Consider the following 22320-nt stretch of genomic DNA (forward strand, 5'->3'; position numbering starts at 1 on the left):
AATGGATGTGCCATAATTTATTCATCCATCGTCCTACTGATGGACACTTGGGTTGTATTCAATTTTTTTTTTGTGTGTATGTGTGGCTTTGAGATACAATTCACATACTATAGAATTTACCCATTTAAGTTTACAGTCATCGTTTGTAGTATATTCACAGAGTTGTACAATCATTACCACAATCAATTTTAGAACATTTTCATCAACGTCTAAAGAAACCTCATACACTTCAGCTATCACACCCAGCCCTAAACAACCACTAATCCACTTTTTGTCTCTACATATTTGCCAATTCTGGACACTTCATATAAATGGAATCATATAATATATAATCTTTTGTGACTTGTTATTTTATTTAGCATGTTTTCAGGGCTTTTCCATGTTTTAGCATACTCGTATGTCAGAAGTGTTCCTTCCTCTTAGTTTCTGGAAGAGTTTGTGAAGAATTTGTATTAATTCTTCTTTAATGTTTACTAGAATTCATCCAGGAAGCCATTTGAGCCTTGCCTTTCTTTATGTGTATTTAAAAAAATTACTAATTAACCTCTCGTTATAGGTCATTTTAGATGTCCCCCCCCATTGGTTTTAGTAGTTTGTGTATTTTATTTATTGGTATACAATTGCTCATAGTGTTCCCTCATAATCCTTTTTATTCTTACAAGGTTGGTAGTAATGTTCCCTCCTTCATTTCTGATTCTAGTAATATGAGTTTTCTTTTTTTCCTGGTCAATCTAGCAAAAAGTTTGTCACTTTTGTTGCTCTTTTTATAGAATAACTTTGGTTTCCCTGACTTTACTATTTCTCTATTCTCTATGTCATTTACTTATTTAATTTAAAAATGTGCTTCCTTCTGCTTGCTCTAGGTTTAGTTTGCTCCTCTTTTTTCCAGTGTCTTAAGGTGTAAAGTGAGGTTGTTGATATGTGATTTCTTTAAAATGTAAGCATTTCTTATAATTTTCTCTAAACATGGGTTTAGTTGCATCCCATAATCTTAGTTGTTGTGTCTTTTCATTCACCTCAAAATATTTCCTAGTTTCCTGTGATTTCTTCTTTGACCCACTGGTCATTTAAAAGTGTGTCCAATTCATACCGTGTTTCCCCGAAAATAAGACGTAGCTGGACAATCAGCTCTAATGTGTCTTTTGGAGCAAAAATTAATATATGATCTGGTCTTATATTATATAAGACCCAGTCTTATAGTATAGTAAAATAAGACTGGGTCATATATTAATTTTTGCTCCAAAAGATGCATTAGAGCTGATTGTCCAGCTACATCTTATTTTCGGGGAAACTCGGTATTTGTTAGTTTCATTTATTGAGGTTTGTTTTATGGTCTATTCTGGAAATGTTTCATGTGCACTTGAGAAGAATGTGTATCCTGCTCTTGCTGGGTGGTATTCTATAGATCTCTGAGGTCTACATAATTTAGTATTGTTCAAGTCTTCAAATTCCTTGTTTATGTTCTGTCTGGTTGTTCCATCAATTATTGAAAATGGAGCACTGAATCCCCCAACTCTTATTGTAGACTTGTACATTTCTCCCTTTATTTAGTTTAGTTTTTTATTCATGTATTTTGGTGCTGTTTTTAGGTGCATATATGTTTATAATTTTTTATCTTTCTGATGTATTGATTCTTCATTATTACAAGATGTCACTCTTTATCTCTAGTGACATTGTTTTAAAGTCTATTGTGTCAGAAATTAGTGTAGTCACTCCAGCTTTCTTACAGTTGCCATTTGCTGGATATTTCTTTATTTATCGACAATCCCTGTCTTTTGATTGCATTGCTTAATCCACTGGTATTTATTTTTATTCAGAGGTGTATTTATGACTGCCATTTTAGCGTTTGTTTTCTATATGTCTCAAGTTGTTTTTGTTTATCCTTTTGCATTGCTTTACATTGAAAATTTTCTAATGTAATGTTTAAATTTCTTTAATAATATTTCCACTATATATATTCAGTTATTTCCTTAGTGGTTGCTCTAAGGTTTATCATGCACATCTTAACTGAATTGGCTTCAGATATATACTAACTAAATTCCAATGATATAAAAAACCTTATTCCTATATAAACCTATTACTTTCCCTATTTCTTTATATTATTGTTATATATTATTTTTACATGTTATAAAACCCAACAATACATTGTTATACTTATTATTTAATATAATTTTGTTATTTTAAAGAAGCTGAGAGAATAAAGAAGAGCAAGTATATATTTATAGCTTTTGAATATTAACCTTATTTTGTATTTCTTGTTTTCTTCATTTGTTTCTGTGGGTTTGAGTTACCATCTGGAGTCACTTCTTTAGTGTAATACAGTTTTGCTTCCACCCACTTCCTTTGTCCTGTTATTGCCAACTATATTACAGTTTTATGTTATAGGCCCCAAAATGCAACTATACACATATCATTTCATAAAATTGCTTTTTAAATCAATTAAGAGAAGGAAAAATGCATTTAAACTCCTTATAATTACCTTTACCCGTGCTGTTTTTGTACATGTAAATTCAAATTATTGTCTGAGGTCACTTGCTTTCCACCTGAAGAACATCCTTTAATATTTCCTATAAATCAGGTCTGCCAGCAATAAAGTTTCCCAGTTTTTGATTATGTGGGAATGTATTTCATCTTCATTTTTGAAAAACAGATTTACTGGATGTAGGTGTCTATATCAGCACTTGTTTTCTTTGAGCACTTTGAATTTGTTATCCTACTGCCACCTCCATTGTTTCTGATGAAAAGTCAGCTGTTCATTTTATTGGGGTTCCCTTGTAAGTGATGCTTCATTTGTCTCGTGTTGCTTTCAAGATTTTCTCTGTCTTTGGGTTTTAGCATTTTTATTACGATGTGTCTGTGGATTTCTTCTTGCTTATCCACCTTGGGGTTTGCTGAGATTCTTGTATGTATAGATAATATTTCTCATCAAATTAGGGATGTTTACAGCCATTATTTATTGGCTGTAAAGGTGCATTATTTATTGCCCCTTTTTATTCTCTTTTTCTGGCACACCCATTACAAGTATGCTGGAATACTTAATGGACCTATATTCTGTTCAATTTCCTTTATTCTTTTTTTCTTTGTTCTTCAGCCTGGATAATATCATCTCATTTAATCTTCATAATTCAGTGAGGTAAGTAGTATTATAATCCTCATTTTATAGATGAGTAAACTGAGGCTCAGATTAAGTGACTTGCCAAGGTCATGGAGTGGTCAGTGTAGCTATGAAGTTCAAACACAGGTGTGACTCCAAAGCTTGTACTACTTCCTCTATGCCATAATGTCTTTCTATTCTCTAGCAACCAGAAACAACTGGGAGATTTGGGGGTGGCTGCCTCTTTCCTAGATAACTCTTTCTTCCCATCCCCCTTTAATAATTGTTGCTAGTATATTCCCCTTCTAAAATTCATATATCTAATACCTAACATATATTACATGCTTATTTAATGTTTATTGCTTTGAATTCAATTACTCAATGGTAGCTAGCTTAAATGACCACAAGAACATCAATATTTAGATCTAAGTGCTTTCATTAGAAAAATATATGGCTTTTTGAAGACACTGATAACGGGGAAGAATTAATCAAATATGTGTATTGACTTATGAAACTACTTACTGTTACTGCTGATAGTTCTCATTTAATAGCATTTGTTGATGTTTAGGTCTGGGGGTCCTAGTCATTGGTTTACTAGGTGAATAAAATTAGAGACAAACGGACTCTGAAAAATAAGTATTTCAACGTTTAGGTTTTTTTTAGTTCTGTATATAGGAGGCAGTCTTGGAAAGAAAGTTATCTCTAGGGAATAATATTTAAAACCCTAGATAAATTATAATGATTTAAAAAATCCTTGGAAATAATCATTTGTAATGTGTCCTGAGAAAATGATACTCTTTGTACCCTACCCTTCAGACTCAGCATATTGTCTGTCCTATATCATCTTTGATTATAGAAAATGTTTTCTACCAATTGTCTCCAAAAGCTGAAAGGGATTATCTTAATTAGATTGTTCTCTCCCTCAGTTAAGTTTCTCTTCTTCAATTCTAAACAAATTGCTGCCTATAAGGAATTCCTAGAACCAAGATTCTGATGCAAGAAAGACCTCCCAGGACTCTAATCTTATATCCTCTAGCTACCACTGATTTCTGTAGTGCTTTCTGTTGCAGGTGATATCAGAGAAGCAGCCTGGAGATCTGACCGTTCCTTTTTGTTCTTTCCAAACTCTATCACCAATATTTTCCCATGTAGTTTATATCCGTTTACTAGATGCAATGCTTGCCATGCTATCTCCTTATCTAAAAGAGAAAGAAAAGAAACATCAATTTACACAGGGCTTAATAATTCAATTCTATTCTAAGTTTGGTTTATGTTGTTTTTCCTTGGAGTTAAATGTAGACTGTAAGGCCACATATTTATTAGATTTTATTAGCTATACCATAATCTCAAGTTTGTGTAACTCAGCAAGATTAAACTAATGGCTAAGAATAATGACAAGAAAAACTTAAAATGGATGTTTGAGAGTGCCTCCTAATTCAAAGATATAGGTAAAGAAACAAGAATATAGACATTGTGCTAAAGAAGGCTAAGCTATAACTAATAATACATATGCCTCTATCTTAGGTAACAGATTATAGATATCATGAGAATAAAATCATTTTCAAAATGGGCAACACAAATAAAAGAAATTGTCATCGCCTTAAGGACATTTTGCTACTTTTTTCTTTTGATGGGAAAGTGGATGTAGGAGCCCTCATTGGGATAAATAAGTTTAATAATCCTTGTAGGCATATGGAAACTTGAGGTGTGCGAGTATATATTGTACAGCAGTAGTACTCCACTTATGGGTGTCAGAGCCTTGATGTGGGAAATCAGGAAGGAGTGGAATTATTGCCCAGAGTCTGTGAAGTTATAAGTATACAAGCGATGTCTTTAGACTGAACCAATTTACATCACACATATGTATGTAATACAAATTTTCATAAGTGGATAGCTGCTATTATGATTAGCAAAACAACTATTCATTTAAAAGTACTTAGCTTATAAAATTTTTTTATTATACACAGTTTTTCAAGCAATGGATCATATTAGGTGGGTGGAGTCTATGAAATATTTTTTAAAGTTTAAAAAGGGTTTTCACAGTTGAAAAGACTGAAAAGCACTAGTGTAGATGATCTACAAACCTAGAATAAGATAGGAAAGATGGTATAATACTGTACCAAGAGTGGAGTTTGGCACTGTTCATGTGTAAAAGCTCTTGCCTATACAAAGATTACTAGGCTGTTCGTAAATGATGATAGTTTAGGGATAATGAAAGGTAGAGCTCCTACCCAGCCTCCACCAAAAAGAAAAAGAAAACAATAGTCTGCTGTGCAATAGAAACTGAAATTCCTGTATTAATGTTCCCTTTGAATTAGGATACCGAAATCATGTATTATGATACAAACAATAGTGAAAAGAATGTATGATCCACGAGTTAATTATGAATTACTAGTGAATTAGCATGTTAGCTTGCGGTCTCTTAGTCCTAAAGGAATAGGGCATAAGGCAAGTATAAGTGTTCTGATCAGAATACCAATATACTAATAATATAACTTGGGCTACAAGTATTATTGTGAGCAAGGGGAAAGTAAATTTTGATAAAGTAAGAAGAAAGTGCCAAGACTGGGGAAAATTGAGGACAATAGGGTAAGGTGGTCATGCATAGTCAGTGGAAGAGAGGAAGAACAGACGGGATGATAGAGGAATACTAAAAACATATTTTGCTTACTTCTCTTCCCTTCTTGTTCAAGCACATGCTTCTCATGCGCTACAGAGAAATCAAAGGACTATATCTAAATTAGAGAGGGTATAAGTAGTCTCTAATGCTGATGCTACAACTGGGTAATTATACAGATGAAGCTACTTACTGGGGAAGGTGATAAAAGCCTGCCCCTTCATTCGTCCAGTCATCATTCGGAATTGAATTGGAGGTCCTTTTTTCTCCTGGAACCGAGCGAACAATGAGACAAGATCTCTTTCCGTCACTTGAGGGCTAAGGTTCTTCAAGTATAACACCTAACATAAACCGAAGATCAACAGAAATATCACATGAGGATGTAAGGCAACTATTTAACAGTGGTTAGAATTACTTACTTTCAGATAAAGATGGTAGACTGAACACATGTATCTAATTTCATTCCCTCCAGATTACATTTAAAAACTGTAGGGATTGATTTTTTTGTTTTTTACACAAACCCACAAGGTCAGGAAGAACAAGGAAAATAGGCAATAGCAACAATATTCTGGAAGCCGGAAAACAATTGGCTGAGTATACGTCAGGTATCTCTGGAAATGGATGTAAAGGGATGGGGTTAAGATAAGGTAGGTAAATTGAAAGCTGTTTATAAACCAACTAGACCTTAAAATATCCTCCCCTACAATATTCTACTGGGTAAAAGCCGCTCCCAGTCCTGGTGAGTACTGGAGGTTCACTCTCTGAATATGGGGAATGTCAGTCACAGTCGAAGGTGTGAATACTATTTCTGAAAGCAAAGAGATTAAGATAAACAATGCATACTGAATACTGAGGACACCACAGACATTTTCCCCCAGTTGGCTCCTACGGTACTGGTGGTACCCTTCCGCGTAGAGTTTGTGAGTGTCTTCTCTAAAGAACCTGATTAGCCTCAAGAGGAAAGATCTAAAAATACTGATTTGGGGTGGGGAATTTCTCCAACAAATAGATCAGCCCGATGACTTTAAAGTGAAGCTCAAAGTCAACAAGGACCACTCATGTACTCAATCCTTCCAATCTGTTTTTGGCCCCCACTCATAAATATTATCATGGATTATCAAGTACCTGAGGAAAGCCTCTAATGTGAAAGACAGAGAACAGAAAAAAATAGAAATGAAAGCAAACAGGAGAAAACAGAGATCATGCAAGGAAAAAAAAAAAAAAAAAAAAAAAAAAAACAAAAACAAACAAAAAAACCTTTAAAAACCATCACAAATACCCTCAGAGAAACATGAGATAATATTCTATTAAAATGGGATGCTAGTTTAAAGAAAGAATATTCAAGAAAATTAAAAAAGGAGCTCTTAAATGTGATTGAACTTAAGTTCTAATCGGCTTCAAATAGCCTGTTGTAACTCTAAAATGTTTTAAGTTAAGCCCCACTGTAACCATAAAAAAAAACCAAAAAACAAAAAACAAAAAAAACCCCATACAAGATACAGGAAAAGAAAAGCACATCACTGGCGGGCGGGGGGAATCAATGAAACATAAAAGTAGGTATAAAGAGAAAAAGAGAAACAAAAGAGCTACAAGACAGAAAACTAATAAGTGGCAATATTAAGTCCTTCCCTCTTGATAATTACTTTACATGTAAATGGATTAAAATCCCTAATCAAGGACATACAGTGGCTGAATGAATGAAAAACAAGATCCAATATATGCTATCTGCAAGAAACTTATTTTAGACTTAAGGCCACACATAGGCTGAAAATTGAAGGATAGAAAAAGATATTCCATTCAGATGGTAACCAAAAGAGAGCAGGGGTACCAGACAAAATAGATTTTAAGTCAAAAACCATCACAAGAGACAAAAAAGAGAAAAAAAAAAGACATTATATAATGATAAAAAGGATCAATTCACCAGGACGATATATCAACTATAAATATATATGCATCCAACATCGGAGCACCTAAATATATGAAGCAAACATTGAGAGAACTGAAGGAAGAAATAGCACCACAATAATACTAGATGTCTTCAATACCTTGCTTCCGATAGCAGAAGGAAAACTAGAAAATTTACAAACATGAGCAAATTAAACAACACACTCTTGATCAACCAATGACTTAAAGAAGGTATCAAAAGGGAAATTAGAAAATACCTTGAGACAAAAATAAAACCATAAAATACCAAAATTTATGGCATACAGCAAGAGCAGTACTAAGAGGGAGGTTTATAGCAATAAATGCCTACATTAAAAAAGATCTCAAACTAACAACTTTATACCTCAAGGAACTAGAAAAAGAAAAACTAAGCCAAAAGTTAGCAGAAGGAAAGAAATAATAAAAATTAGAGCAGAAAGAAACAAAAGAGAGATCACAAAAATATTAAAAATCAATTAAACTAAGAGCTGTTTTTTTTTAAAAGATCAGCAAAATTGATTACCTTTAGCTAGACTAAGAATAAAAGACAGAAGACTCAAATAACATCACAAACGAAAGAGAGGACATTACAACTGATCTCACAGAAATAAAAACAATTATACGAGATTACTAGGAACAATTTGGTGCCAACAAAATGGTTAACCTAGAAGAAAATGAAAAATTCCTGGAAAGATACAACCTACTTTAAGACTAAATCATGTAGAAATAGAAAATATGAACAGATTTATAACTAGTAATGAGATTCAATCAGTAATCAAAAATCTCTCAACAAAGAAAATCCCAGGACCAGATGGCTTCATGTGTGAATTCTACCAAACATTTAAAGAAGAATTAATGCCACTCCTTCTCAAACTCTTCCAAAATATTGAAGAGGAGGGAACACTCCCAAACTAATTTTATGAGGCCAGCTTTACTCTGATACCAAAAGCAGGCAGAGAAAGACATTACGAGAAAAGAAAACTACAGGCCAATATACCTGATGAATACACGTGCAAAAGTCCTCAACAGAAAACTAGTAAACTGAATTTAAAAGCACATGAAGAGGGTCGTATAACATGACCAAGTGGTATTTATTCCTGGGACATAAAGATGATTCAACGTGTGAAAATAAATCAGTGTGACACACCACATTAACAGAATGAAGGATAAAAATCACATGATCATATCAATAGATGCAGAAAAGGCATTAGACAAAATCCAACTTTTCATGATAAAAATGCTCAACAAACTAGGAATAAGAGTTTACCTCAACATAATAAAGGCCATATATGAAAAGCCCACAGCTAACTTCAAACTCAACGGTAAAAAACTTAAAAGCTTTTTCTCTAAGATCAGGAATAAGGCAAGGATGGCCACTCTTTTCACTTCTATTCAATATAGTACTACAAGTCCTAAAGAGAGCAATTAGGCAAGAAAAATAAAAGGCACCCAGATTGGAAAGGAAGAAGTAAAAATTATCTCTGTTTCTATATGACATAATCCTATGTGTAGAAACTCTAAAGACTTCATAATAAAACTGTTAAAACTAATAAACAAATTCAATAAAGTTGCAGGATACAAAATCAACATTCAAGAAAACAATCACATTTACAATAGCATCAAAAAGAATAATATACTTAGAAATAAACCTGACCAAGAAGCTAGAAGATTTATACAAAGAAAACTATGAAACACTGATGAAAAAAATTGAAAAAGGCACAATAAATGGAAAGATATTCTGTCTTCATGGATTGGAAGTATTAATGTTGTTAAAATGGCCATACTACCCAAAGCGATCTACAGACTTAATGCAATTCTTATCAAAGTCCGAATGGCAATTTATATGAAAAAAAGAAATCATAAAATTCATATGCAACCACAAGAGACCCCAAATAGACAAAGCACTCTTGAGGAAGAAGAACAAATCAGCAGGCATCACATTTCCTGATTTCAAACTACAGTTATCAAAACAGTGTGGTACTGGCATAAAAACAACATATTGACCAGTGGAACAGAATAGACAGCCCAGAAATAAATCACACATTTATGGTAAATTGATCTTCAACAAGGGGTCGAGAACACACAATGGGGAAAAGATAGTCTCTTCAATAAATGGTGTTGGGAAAACTGGATATCCAGTGCAAACTAATGAAATTGGATACTTATCTTACATCATACACAAAAATCAATTCAAAATGGATTAAAGACTTAAAAATAAAACCTGACTCTCTAAAACTTCCAGAAGAAAACATAGGGGAAAAGTTTCTTAACATTGACCTTGGCATGATTTCTTGGATATGACATCAAAAGCACAAGTGATGAAAGCAAAAACAGACAAATGGGGTTAGATCAACTAAAATCCTGCAGCAAAGGAAACAACCAGCAAAGTGAAAAGGCAACCTATGGAATGGGTGAAACATTTGCAAATCATCTATCTGATCAAGGGTTAATATCTAAAATATATAAGGAAATCCTATAACTCAAATGCCCCCCAACCCCCAATTTAAAATATGGGCAAAAGACCTGAATAGATATTTCTTAAAAAAAGACATACAAATTGCCAACAGGTATGGGAAAAGATCACTGATCATCAGAGAAATGGAAATCAAAACCTCAACGGGATATCACCTCATGCCTGTTAGAAAGGCTTAATATAAAAAAAAGGTGTTAGTGAGGATGTGAAGCATTTTTAACCCTTGCACACTGTTGGTGAGAATGTAAATTGGTACAACCACTATGGAAAACAGTATGGAGGTTCCTCAAAAAATTAAAACAAGAACTACCATATAATCCAGTAATCCCACTTCTGGGTTTATACCCAGAAGAACTGGAATCCGGATCTGGAAGAAATATCTGCATTCCTTTGTTCACTGCAGCATTATTTACAATAGCAAAGACATGGAAACAACATAAATGTCCACTGACAGATGAATGGATAAAGAAAATGTGGTATATGCATACAATAGAATAATGTTCAGCCTTCAAAAAGAAAGAAATCTTGCCATTTGCTACAACACAGATGAACTTGGAAGACATTCTAAGTAAAATAAACTAGACATAGAAGAACAGATACTACATGATTCCACTTATATCAGGAACCTAAAATAGTCAAATTCATAGATGTAGAAAGTAGAATCACATTTACCAGGGTCTGGGATGATCGGAAAGGTTCATCAGGGGGTAGATGGTTTCATTGAAAAAAGATGAATAAGTCCTACAGAGCTACAGTGCAGCATAACGCATTTAGTTAACAATACTGTATTGGATACTCAAAATTTTGTTAAGAGGGTAAATCTTATCTTAAACGTTCTTATCAAAAGACAAGAGGGAGGGAGGAAATTTCTGCAAGTGATGGTTAAGTTTACGGCACTGTATATGGTGACAGTTTCACAGTGTATATCTTCAAACTCATGAAGATGCACACATTAAATATTTACAGCTTTTTGTATGTCAACCATACATCAATTTTAAAAAAAGTAACCAAAGAGGTGAAGGACTAGTATAATGAAAATCACAAAACATTGCTCAAAGAAATTAAAGAGAGAAATAAATGCAAAGATATTCCATGTTCATGGATTGGAAGACAATATTGTTAAAATATCCATGCGACCCAAAGTAATCTACAGATTTAACGCAATTCCTATCAAAATCCCAACAGTATTTTTATAGAAATAGAAAAAAAATCCTAAAATTCATACAGAGACCCCCAAATAACCAAAGCAAACTTGAGAAATGAGAAGAAAATTGGAGGCGTCACACTTCCTAATTTCAGAACATATTACAAATCTACAGTAATCAGAAAAGTATGACACTGGCATAAAGACAGACATATAGACCAATGGAACAGACGAGAGAGCCCAGAGATAAACCCACACATATACAGTCAAATGATTGACAAGGGAAGCTACACAATGGGGAAAGGACAGTCCCTTCAACAAACAGTATTGAGAAAAGGTGATATCCATACGCAAAAGAATAAAATTAGACTCTCATTTTATATCATACACAAAAATCTATTCAAATGGATTAAAAACTTAAACATAAAACTGAAAGTCTAAAACTCCCAGAAGAAAACATAGGGGAAAAGCTTCTTAACATTGGTCTTGGCAATGACTTCTTGGGTATTACATCAGAAGCACAGGCAACAAAAGCAAAAATAAAGTAGTACCACATAAACTAAAATGCTTCTGCACAGCAAAGGAAAAACTCAGCAGAGGAAAGGCAACTTACGAAATGGGAGAAAATGCTTGGAAATCATGTATCTGATCAGAGGTTAATATCCAAAATATATAAGGAACTCCAACTCTATAGCAAAAAAGACAAATAACCCAATTTAAAAAATGGGTACAAGCTGTAAATAGGTACTTCCTCAAAGAACACATACAGAAAACAAGTGCAGACGAGGATGTGGAGAAAAGGGAACCCTTGTGCACTGCTGATGGGATTGCAAAATGGTGCAGCCACTGTGGCAAACAGTATGGAGAGTCCTCAAAAAATTAAAAAACAAAACAAAACACACAACTACCATATGATCCAGCAATCCTACTTCTTGGTATTTATCCAAAAGAATTAAAATCTGGATCTCAAAGAGATATCTGAACTCACATGTTCACAACAGTGAAGAGATGTAAACAACACAGATGAATGGATAAAGAAAATGTGGTATAACATGCAATGGAATATTATTCAGCCAGAAAAAGGAAATCCTGTCATAGGTCATAACATGGACGAACCATGAGGGCATTATGGTAAGTGAAATAAGCCAGTCACAAATGGATAAATATCGTGTTTCCCCAAAAATAAGACCTAGCTGGACCATCAGCTCTAATATGTCTTTTGGAGCAAAAATTAATATGACCCATTGTTGTTATGGTATGGTATGGTATGGTATGGTATGGTTATGTTGTGATGTGATGTGATGTGATGTGATGTGATGTGATGTGATGTGATGTGATGTGATGTTATACCTGGTCTTATATTAAAATAAGACCGGGTCTTATATTAATTTTTGCTCCAAAAGACGTATTAGAGCTCATGGTCCAGCTAGGTCTTATTTTCGGGGAAACATGGTACTGCACGATTTCACTTATATGTGGTATCTATAGTAGTCAAACTCATGGAAGCAGAAACTAGAATGGTTGTTGCCAGAGACTGGGGGGAGGGGAAAATGGGGAGTTGCTGTTCAATGGGTATAAAGTTCTGTCACGCAAGATGAAAAGGTTCTAGAGATCTGCTGCACAACATATGCCTATAGTTAATAATGTAATGAACACTAAAATTTTCTTAAGATGGTAGATCTCAGGTTTTGAGTATTTTATTATAATAAAATAGATGAGGAGATAAAAGAGCTCTCTATATATTCACTAGCATAAGTTATATCCTTTAACATTGTAAAGAAACTTGAAAAGAATTCAGACTGGTGCAGCAGAAGCAAAGAGCTACAAAATAGAGGCCATTTAAATGACTTAACCACTATAGCGTATGAATAAATATATTAAACATTGCAATAAGCAGCAGGTTATTTATGTGTCAAAATCTTTGGAAGTTCAATATTCACATATTTAGCATTTAACTATACTTTTATCTTAAAGGCAAGGACACAGAATTAACTAACTTGTGATTCATATAAGTAATTTCAGGTGACCTAGAGTTTAGGCTCTGATATACTCACTATGAAAGCATCATCAAATTAAAATACCAGAATTAGGACTTATCAGTGGTGGCGTGAGGTGAGCCTCTGTAAATCTCCCCTGGAATTTACAACAAATGGAACAAATATAACTCCACAATGGACTCCCTGCACAGCAGACAGGCAACACCAAGAGGCCCACTACTGAATTCACCTAAAGGTGGGTGAATCCCGCATGCCAGTGGGGTAGGAGGGAAGGGAGAAGGGAGGAGACAGAGCCCCACGGGCGCAGGATGCAGACCTAGCTCAGTGCTCCGAGGTCACTGCATCCCGAACTACCGCAGTTGCAGGAGAGGGAAAAACTCGGACAGCTAGGGCTCCGCTTATGGCCCACAGGGCTGAGGGGGCAGCATATAACACGGCTGAACCCAATGCTCACGGCAGAGACTTCAGAGAAAAAACTGAGGGAAGAAGGCAGAAAACAGTCGTTTAAGCCCTCACTGCTGAGCAGAGAACAGAAGCCTTAGGCACTGAGACTAGCCGCCCCCTCCCTACACTCCCAGAGCTCGCCCCACCCCCACGGGCCCGGTGCTAGAAGCAGAAGAGTATCAGTGTCAGATCAAAAGAACAGAATATTTGCTGTTCTGAGAACTGTGGACCACAGACACAGATTCGCAGCCCAACTAGTTCTGGAAAAGGGGAGGGAGCTGTGGAAGCAGGAACGGCTGTAGTGGTGGTTGCTGCCATTGCTCTGAGCCACCTCTTACAACTCACCCTGCCCCTGGTCCCACCTATCTGGACGGATGCCTGCAGGAGTAAACAAAACTGCTGAAACATACGGGCTCTGAATCTGGTGCAGGAAGAACTTTGGAACTTCAAAAGCTCTCCACATACCCAGATGGACACTGCGCCCTATGACCCAGGCAAACTACTAACACAGGAGAAGCCCGTCTCCGAGGGAATCCTCCCACTGCGTAAGAAGTGGAATAGTGCAGAGAAAATATAGCACTGCCGTGTGAGAGAGAAAAAAAGGCTGCAGTCGGAGAGAAAATAAAACATTCTACTAAAAAATCCTGGAAAACAAAAGAAAGACCTCTTCTGATCAACCTGTTGCAGAACCCACTACTGTAGACGTCTAGGAAGAGAAACAATAAATCAGTAATTGCCATGAATAACCAAGGCAACAAGACAGCTCAGAAAGAAAGTGAAAAGTCTTCAGAAAAGGAACTTAAAGATATGGAAATATGTTACTTAAATGACAGAGAATTCAAGATTGCAGTGCTGAAAAAACTCAACGAGTTGCAAGAAAACATAGAAAGGCAGTTTAATGAATTCAGAAACTCAATCAAAGAACAACATGAGCATTTTACGAAAGAGACTGAAATTTAAAAAAAGAACCAAATAGAATTTCTGGAGATTAAGAACTCAATAGAAGAAATTAACAATGAAATAACCAGCTTAGGTAGTAGAGTTGACCAGATGGAGGAAAGAATCAGTGACATCGAAGATAGAAACTTGGAAATGACACAGATGGAAGAAGAAAGAGACTTGAGACTTAAAAGAAATGAAAGAACTCTACAAGAACTTTCTGACTCCATCAGAAAGAGCAATATAAGAATAATGGGCATACCAGAAGGAGAAAAAGAGAGAAGTGAACAGAGAATATATTCAAACAAATTGTCGGTGAGTACTTCCCAAACTTGTGGATAGAACTGGATCCTCAAATCAAAGAAGCAAATAGAACACCTAATTACCTCAATCCCAACAGGCCTTCTCCAAGGCACATTGTATTGAAGCTGTCTAAAATCAGTGACAAAGAAAGAATCCTCAAGGCACCCAGGGAAAAGAAGACGGTAACCTACAAAGGAAAGCCCATTAGATTATCATCAAATTTTTCAACCGAAACTCTACAAGCCAGGAGGGAGTGGAACCAAATATTCAAACTATTGAAAGAGAGAAATTATGAGCCAAGAACAATATATCCAGCAAAGATATCCTTTAGATATGAAGGAGGAATAAAGACCTTTCCAGACATACAGAAGCTGAGGGAATTTTCTAATACGACCTGCACTACAAGAAATACTAAAGGAGGCTATTGACCACCATCAACAGGGACAATTTGTGGCAACCAAAACATATAAAGGGGAGAGTAAAGCCCTGAACCGGAATACGGGAATGGAGAAAGTAAGTGTGCTGAAGAAAATGGAATACTCTAAATATCAAACTTTCTTTTACATAAACTTAAGGGTAACCACTCAAAAGATTACAGAACTGAAATACACACTGTAATAAGAGAAAAAAAAAAGAGGGAAACATAATAGAATACAACCATTCAGAAATTATAGACAACAACAAAAAGGCAAACAATGGAGACACAGTCTTACCAGAAAACTAAAGCTAGAATGACAGGAAATCCTCACATATCAATAATCACCCTAAATGTAAATGGACTGAACTCACCAATAAAAAGGCACAGAGTAGCAGATTGGATCAAAAACTAAACCCAACCATATGCTGTCTCCAAGAGACACATCTCAGCTACAAGGACAAGCATAGACTCAAAGTGAAAGGGTGGAAATTGACACTCCAAGCAAATGGTACCCAGAGAAAATCAGGTGTAGCCATAATGATATCAGATGAAACAGACTTCAGGGTGAAAAAGATAACAAGAGACAAAGATGGACATTTCATAATGGTAAAGGGACTATACAACAAGAAGACATAACAGTCATCAATATTTATGCCCCCAATCAGGGAGCACCGAAATATACCAAGCAACTACTAACAGAACTAAAGGGAGAAATTGACCAAAACACAATTATACTAGGGGACTTAAATACATCATTGACAGCTATGGATAGATCATCCAAACAGAAAATAAATAACGAAATAGCAGTCCTAACTGACACATTAGATGAAATGGACATAATTGACATATATAGAGCACTTCATCCTAAAACATCAGACTATACATTCTTTTCTAGTGTACATGGAACATTCTCAAGGATAGACCATATATTGGGACATAAAATCAGCCTCAGCAAATTTAAGAAGATTGAAATCATACCAAGCATATTCTCTGATCACAAGGCTTTGAAATAGGATATCAACTGCAAAAAGAAAGCAGGGAAAAACACAAATACATGGAGATTAAACAACATACTTTTAAAGAATGACTGGGTCAAAGAAGAAATTAGAGGAGAGATCAAAAGATACATAGAAACAAATGACAATGAAAATACATCCTACCAAAATTTTGGGATGCAGCGAAAGCAGTTTTAAGAGGGAAATTTATATCATTACAGGCCTATCTCAAGAAACAAGAAAAATCCCAAGTAAATAACCACATGTTACACCTTAAAGAACTAGAAAAAGAAGAACAAGTGAAACCCAAGGTCAGCAGAACTAAGAAAATAACAAAAATCAGAGCAGAACTAAATGAAATAGGGAACAAAAAGACAATAGAAAAAATCAATGTGACAAAGAGCTGGTTCTTTGAAAAGATTAACAAAATTGACAAACCCTTGGACTCACTAAGATAAAGACAGAAGACACTAATTAACAAAATCAGAAATGAAAAAGGGAAAGTTATCACGGACACCACGGAAACACAAAGGATCATCCAAGAATACTATGAAGGACTATATGCCACCAAATTCAATAATCTAGAAGAAATGGACAAGTTCTTAGAAACATATAGCCTTCCAAGGCTGAACCATGAAGAACTGGAAAATCTAAACAGACCGATCACCAGTAACGAAATTGAATCAGTCATCCAAAACCTTCCCAAAAGCAAAAGTCCGGGACCAGATGGCTTCACTAGTGAATTCTACCAAACCTTCATAGTGGATCTAATACCAATCCTGCTCAAACTTTTCCAAAACTTGAAGAAGAGACAGTACTCCCTAACTCATTTTATGAGGCCAACATTACCCTCATACCAAAACCTGGTAAGGACAACACAATAAAAGAGAACTACAGACCAATATCTCTGATGAATACAGATGCAAAAATCCTAAACAAAATTCTAGCAAATCGAATACAACAATGCATTAAAAGATTATTCATCACGACCAAGTGGGGTTCATCCCGGGGCACAAGGATGGTTCAACATCTGAAATCCATCAATGTGATACATCACATAAACAAAATAAAGGACAAAAATCATATGATTATATCAATTGATGCAGAAAAAGCATTTGACAAGATACATCCATTTATGATTAAAACACTTAATAAAATAGGTATAGAAGGAAAATACCTTAACATAATAAAGGCCATATATGACAAACTCTCAGCTAATCTCATAATTAATGGTGAAAAACTGAAGCCCTTTGCTCTACGTTCAGGAACACGACAGGGCTGTCCCTTATCACCTCTGCTTTTCAACATAGTGTTGGAAGTCCTTGCCAGAGCAATCAGGCAAGAGAAAGAAATAAAAGGCATCCAAATTGGGAATGAAGAAGTTAAATTATCACTCTTTGCAGATGACATGATGCTATATATAGAAAACCCTAAAGACTCCAGCAAAAAGCTATTAGGAATAATCAACGAATACAGTAAAGTTGCCGGCTACAAAATCAACATACAAAAGTCCATCGCATTCCTATATACTAACAATGAAATCTCAGATAAAGAAATACGGAAAACAATTCCTTTTGCAATTGCAGCAAAAAGAATAAAATACCTAGGAATAAATTTAACCAAGGATGTGAAGGACCTATATGCTGAAAACTACAAGACATTTTTGAAAGAAATTGAAGAAGACACAAAGAAATGGAAAGACATTCTGTGCTCATGGATTGGAAGAATCAACATAGTTAAAATGGCCATATTACCCCAAGCAATATACAGATTTAATGCAATCCCCATCAAAATCACAATGGCAGTTTTTAAAGAAATAGAACAAAAATCATCAGATTTGTTTGGAACCACAGAAGACCCCGAATAGCCAAAGCAATCTTAAGAAAAAAGAACAATGCTGGAGGTATCACACTTCCTGACTTTAGCTTGTACTACAGGGCTACAATAATCAAAACAGCATGGTATTGGCAGAAAAACAGACACATAGACCAATGGAATAGAATTGAGAACCCAGAAATAAAACCACATAAATATGGACAGATAATTTTTGACAAAGAAGCTAAAAACATACAATGGAGGAAAGACAGCCTCTTCAATAAATGGTGCTGGGAGAATTGGATAGCCACGTGCAAAAGAATGAAACTGGACTGCTATCTGTCACCATGTACCAAAATTAATTCAAAATGGATCAAAGACTTAAGCATAAGACCTGACACAATAAACTGCATAGAAGAAAACATAGGTACTAAACTTATGGACCTTGGGTTCAAAGAGCATTTTATGAATTTGACTCCAAAGGTAAGTGAAGTAAAAGCTGAAATAAATGAATGGACTATATGAAACTTAAAAGCTTCTGCACCGCAAAAGAAACCATCGACAAAATAAAGAGGCAACCAACTGAATGGGAGAAGATTTTTGCAAACAGTGCCTCCGATAAAGGGCTAATATCCAAAATACACAAGGAACTCATGCAACTCAACAACAAAAAAACAACCTAATTGAATAATGGGCAGACGATCTGAAGAGACATTTCTCCAAAGAGGACATACAAATGGAAAATAGACATGTGAAAAAATGCTCAACATCACTAATCATCAGAGAAATGCAAATAAAAACCACAATGAGATATCACCTCACCCCAGTTAGAATGGCTATCATCAACAAGACAAATAGTAACAAGTGTTGGAGAGGCTGTGGAGAAAAAGGAACCCTCATACACTGTTGGTGGGAATGCAGACTGGTGCAGCCGCTGTGGAAGGCAGTGTGGAGGTTCCTCAAAAAATTACGAATAGAATTACCATATGACCCAGCAATCCCTCTCCTGGGTATCTACCCAAAAAATCTGAAAACATTTATACATAAAGACACGTGTGCTCCAATGTTCATTGCAGCTTTATTTATGGTGGCCAAGACATGGAAACAACCAAAATGTCCTTCGATAGATGAATGGATAAAGAAATTGTGGTATATATACACAATGGAATACTATTCGGCGGTAAGAAAAGATGAAATAGGACCTTTTGTGACAACATGGATGCATCTTGAGAGTATAACGCTAAGCGAAACAAGTCAGACAGAAAAAGCAGAGAACCATGGGATTTCACTGATATGTGGTATATAAACCAAAAACAACAAAAGAACAAGACAAACAAATGAGAAACAAAACTCATAGACACAGACAATAGTTTAGTGGTTACCAGAGGGTAAGGGGGGTGGGGGGTGGGAGATGAGGGCAAGGGGGATCAAATATATGGTGATGGAAGGAGAACTGACTCTGGGTGGTGAACACACAATGGGATTTATAGATGATTTAGTACAGAATTGTACACCTGAAATCAATGTAATTTCACTAACAATTGTCACCCCAGTAAACTTTAAAAAAAAATTATAATACCGTGGAAAGGGGTACATGATACATACAGCAAGTTTCTCACCAAGTAGGAAAGATCCAGACTAAGATTATTCCCTTTGATATGAACATTTAAAACAAATTCAAGAGGATTTCTGGTCGAGGTGGCTCGGTCACTTCTTGCTTGGATGCCTCTTCTGTGCTCCAAAAAAACCCATACACACACACACACACACACACACAGCAGGGGTGCCAAAAAATGTATACAAGTGGACACTTTGGTCAATGCTGCTCAAGCAGTAGGTCGTTGTAATCAGAAGTGTCTGGACGCTGATGGTAACCACTTTGAGCACCTCTTGTAACTGCAGAAGTCAAACGTGACTTCTATTCATCTTTTGTTATCGGTATATATTGAGTATTACAATTTTAATACAGTTTTCCTTTCTTAAAACGTGTATACATTTTTTGGGGGACCCTCTGTATATAAAAAGATACACGCAATGATACAGCTAGGCGTGAAAACAAGACAAACATTTCTGTGAAATAGAAAAACAGAAAATCCAAGTGATAATAGAGGATGGAGCTCTTCCTGGTATCCCTCTGCAACACAGTATTGTTTTGCATTTTTTATCTTTATATGAATGGCATTATACTGTATGCATTCGTCTTCAGCTACCTGTTTGAATTAAAAAAAAATACTTCATTTTTAGAACAGAAAAACTTAGAGATTTACAGAAAAACTGAGAAGAAGCACAGAGAGTTCTCATATACCCTGCACCCAGTTTCCTCTATTATTACCTTACATGACTGTGGTACATGTGTTAAAAAGATGAAATAAGATTGATATATTGTTCTTAACTAAAGTCCATTGTTTCTTTCGATTTCCTTAGTTTTTCCCTAATGTCCTTTTTCTGTTCCAGGACCCCATCCAGGATACCGGCGGACAATTAGTCATGTATCTTTAGGCTCCTCTTGGCTGTGGCCATTTCTCAGATTTTCTTTGTTAGGAATGATCTTCAGTTTTGAGGAGTACTGATCAGGCATTTTGTAGGGTGCCCCACTAGTAGAATTTTTCTGGTGTTTTTCTCATGGTTAGATTGGGGTCATGGATTATTGGGAGGAAGACCACAGAGCAAAAATGCAATTTAGATCACATCGTACCAAGCACACCTACCATCGACATGCCTGATGACTGTTGATGGCCTTGAGAATCTGGCTGAGGCACTGTTAGTTTTCTACACTGTAACGTTACTCGTGTTTTTCTGCCTTTCCATACTGTACTCTTTGGAAAGAAGTCACTATTCGTAGCTGGAAACTAAGGGGTGGGGAGTTAAGCTCCCCCTCCTTGAGATGGAGCATCTACATAAAATACTTAGAATTCATCTGCATGTGAGATTTGTCTCTTCTCCCCCATTTATCAATTTACTCAGTTGTCTTATTTATCATCAGTATGGACTCATACCGTGTTTCCCTGAAAATAAGACTGGGTCTTATATTAATTTTTGCTCCAAAAGACACATTATGGCTTATGTTCAGGGGATGTCATCCTGAAAAATCATGCTCGGGCTTATTTTCCGGTTAGGTCTTATTTTTGGGGAAATACGGTAGGTATTTCTTCTATACTCTGGGTTACATTCCAATATTATTTAGTTTGTTGTATAAATTGTTCCAGCTTTGGTCACTGGAAACTCTTTCAGTTGGCTCCTGTGATCCTTCCACATACCCCTAACAATGTTTTTATCTGTTGCTTTTAGCACTTCCTAATTTTCTGGCACTACAAAATGCTCAAGGCACGTGTATATTTCCTGCTCCAGTACTAGAATCAGCCATTTCTCTATGGAGTCTGGGTTCCTTTATTAGAGAATGGTATGAGAAACGAGAAACTAAGATCTGGATGCTGAACATGCTTGTTGCTACTAGAATGTCATTCCATTTAGACCCTCTCAGCTGACAGAGAAAAAAAATAAGTTTAATGAAACCTGTGTATATACACATATCTATAAATATTTCCATATGTAATTATCTACACATTAAGTTAAACATGAGTTCACACTGATGTCTCCAACTCTAAACCACTGTCACATGGATCATTCTAGCTTCCTCCTTTTGCTTATCTGTAAATTCCAATAGTGGGAAACCTGGCTCCCACCATCTGCCACCTGTTTATTATTCCATTTCATTATACATGTATATCAGTATCAGAGTTGTTAACCAGTATCTCCATGGGACACAACCTTATCAGCTAGGGTACAGTGATTACGTGCCAGTCTGTTTGCCTCTCTGTTGCTTCCACTCTCCACACATTTCCAAAGATACTTAGGTCAGCACCTTTCCCCCAATACTTTCACTGAGGTAGCTTCATTTATTTGTAACACAGTTGGATCCTCCTGTCAGTCTGCATTCTTTCCTAGGGTTCCTCCATCTCCTAAATGATTTTAATATTTATATACATTAATGGTCACTCTTCATGCTGTAGTTTTATGGACTTTGACAAATACATGTCTTGCATCCACTATGACAGTATCATACCAAATAATTGTACTGCCCTAAAAATCCCTTGTGCTTCACCTATTCCTCTCTTCCTCACTCCCCCCAAACTCTTGGCAACCATTGATCATTTACTG

The 22320-nt window shown here is 35.7% G+C and overlaps 1 protein-coding gene across 2 annotated transcripts in view; it reads right to left on the reverse strand.

Moving 5' to 3' along the window:
* Positions 1 to 314: 314 nt before the first annotated feature.
* RBM41 (RNA binding motif protein 41) overlaps positions 315 to 22320 on the reverse strand; it is a 63951-nt gene continuing 41945 nt past the window's right edge. For both annotated transcript variants that reach the window (XM_019717706.2, XM_019717707.2), the window contains 2 exons: positions 5905 to 6052; positions 315 to 4293 (listed from right to left, as the gene is read on the reverse strand). In XM_019717706.2, the coding sequence (XP_019573265.1) occupies positions 4127 to 4293; positions 5905 to 6052 (315 nt within the window). In that variant the 3' untranslated portion in view covers positions 315 to 4126. The remainder of the gene's footprint in view (positions 4294 to 5904; positions 6053 to 22320) is intronic.

Source organism: Rhinolophus sinicus, chromosome X, assembly GCF_036562045.2.
Source record: "Rhinolophus sinicus isolate RSC01 chromosome X, ASM3656204v1, whole genome shotgun sequence".
In the NCBI taxonomy this organism is placed as follows: Eukaryota; Metazoa; Chordata; class Mammalia; order Chiroptera; family Rhinolophidae; genus Rhinolophus; species Rhinolophus sinicus.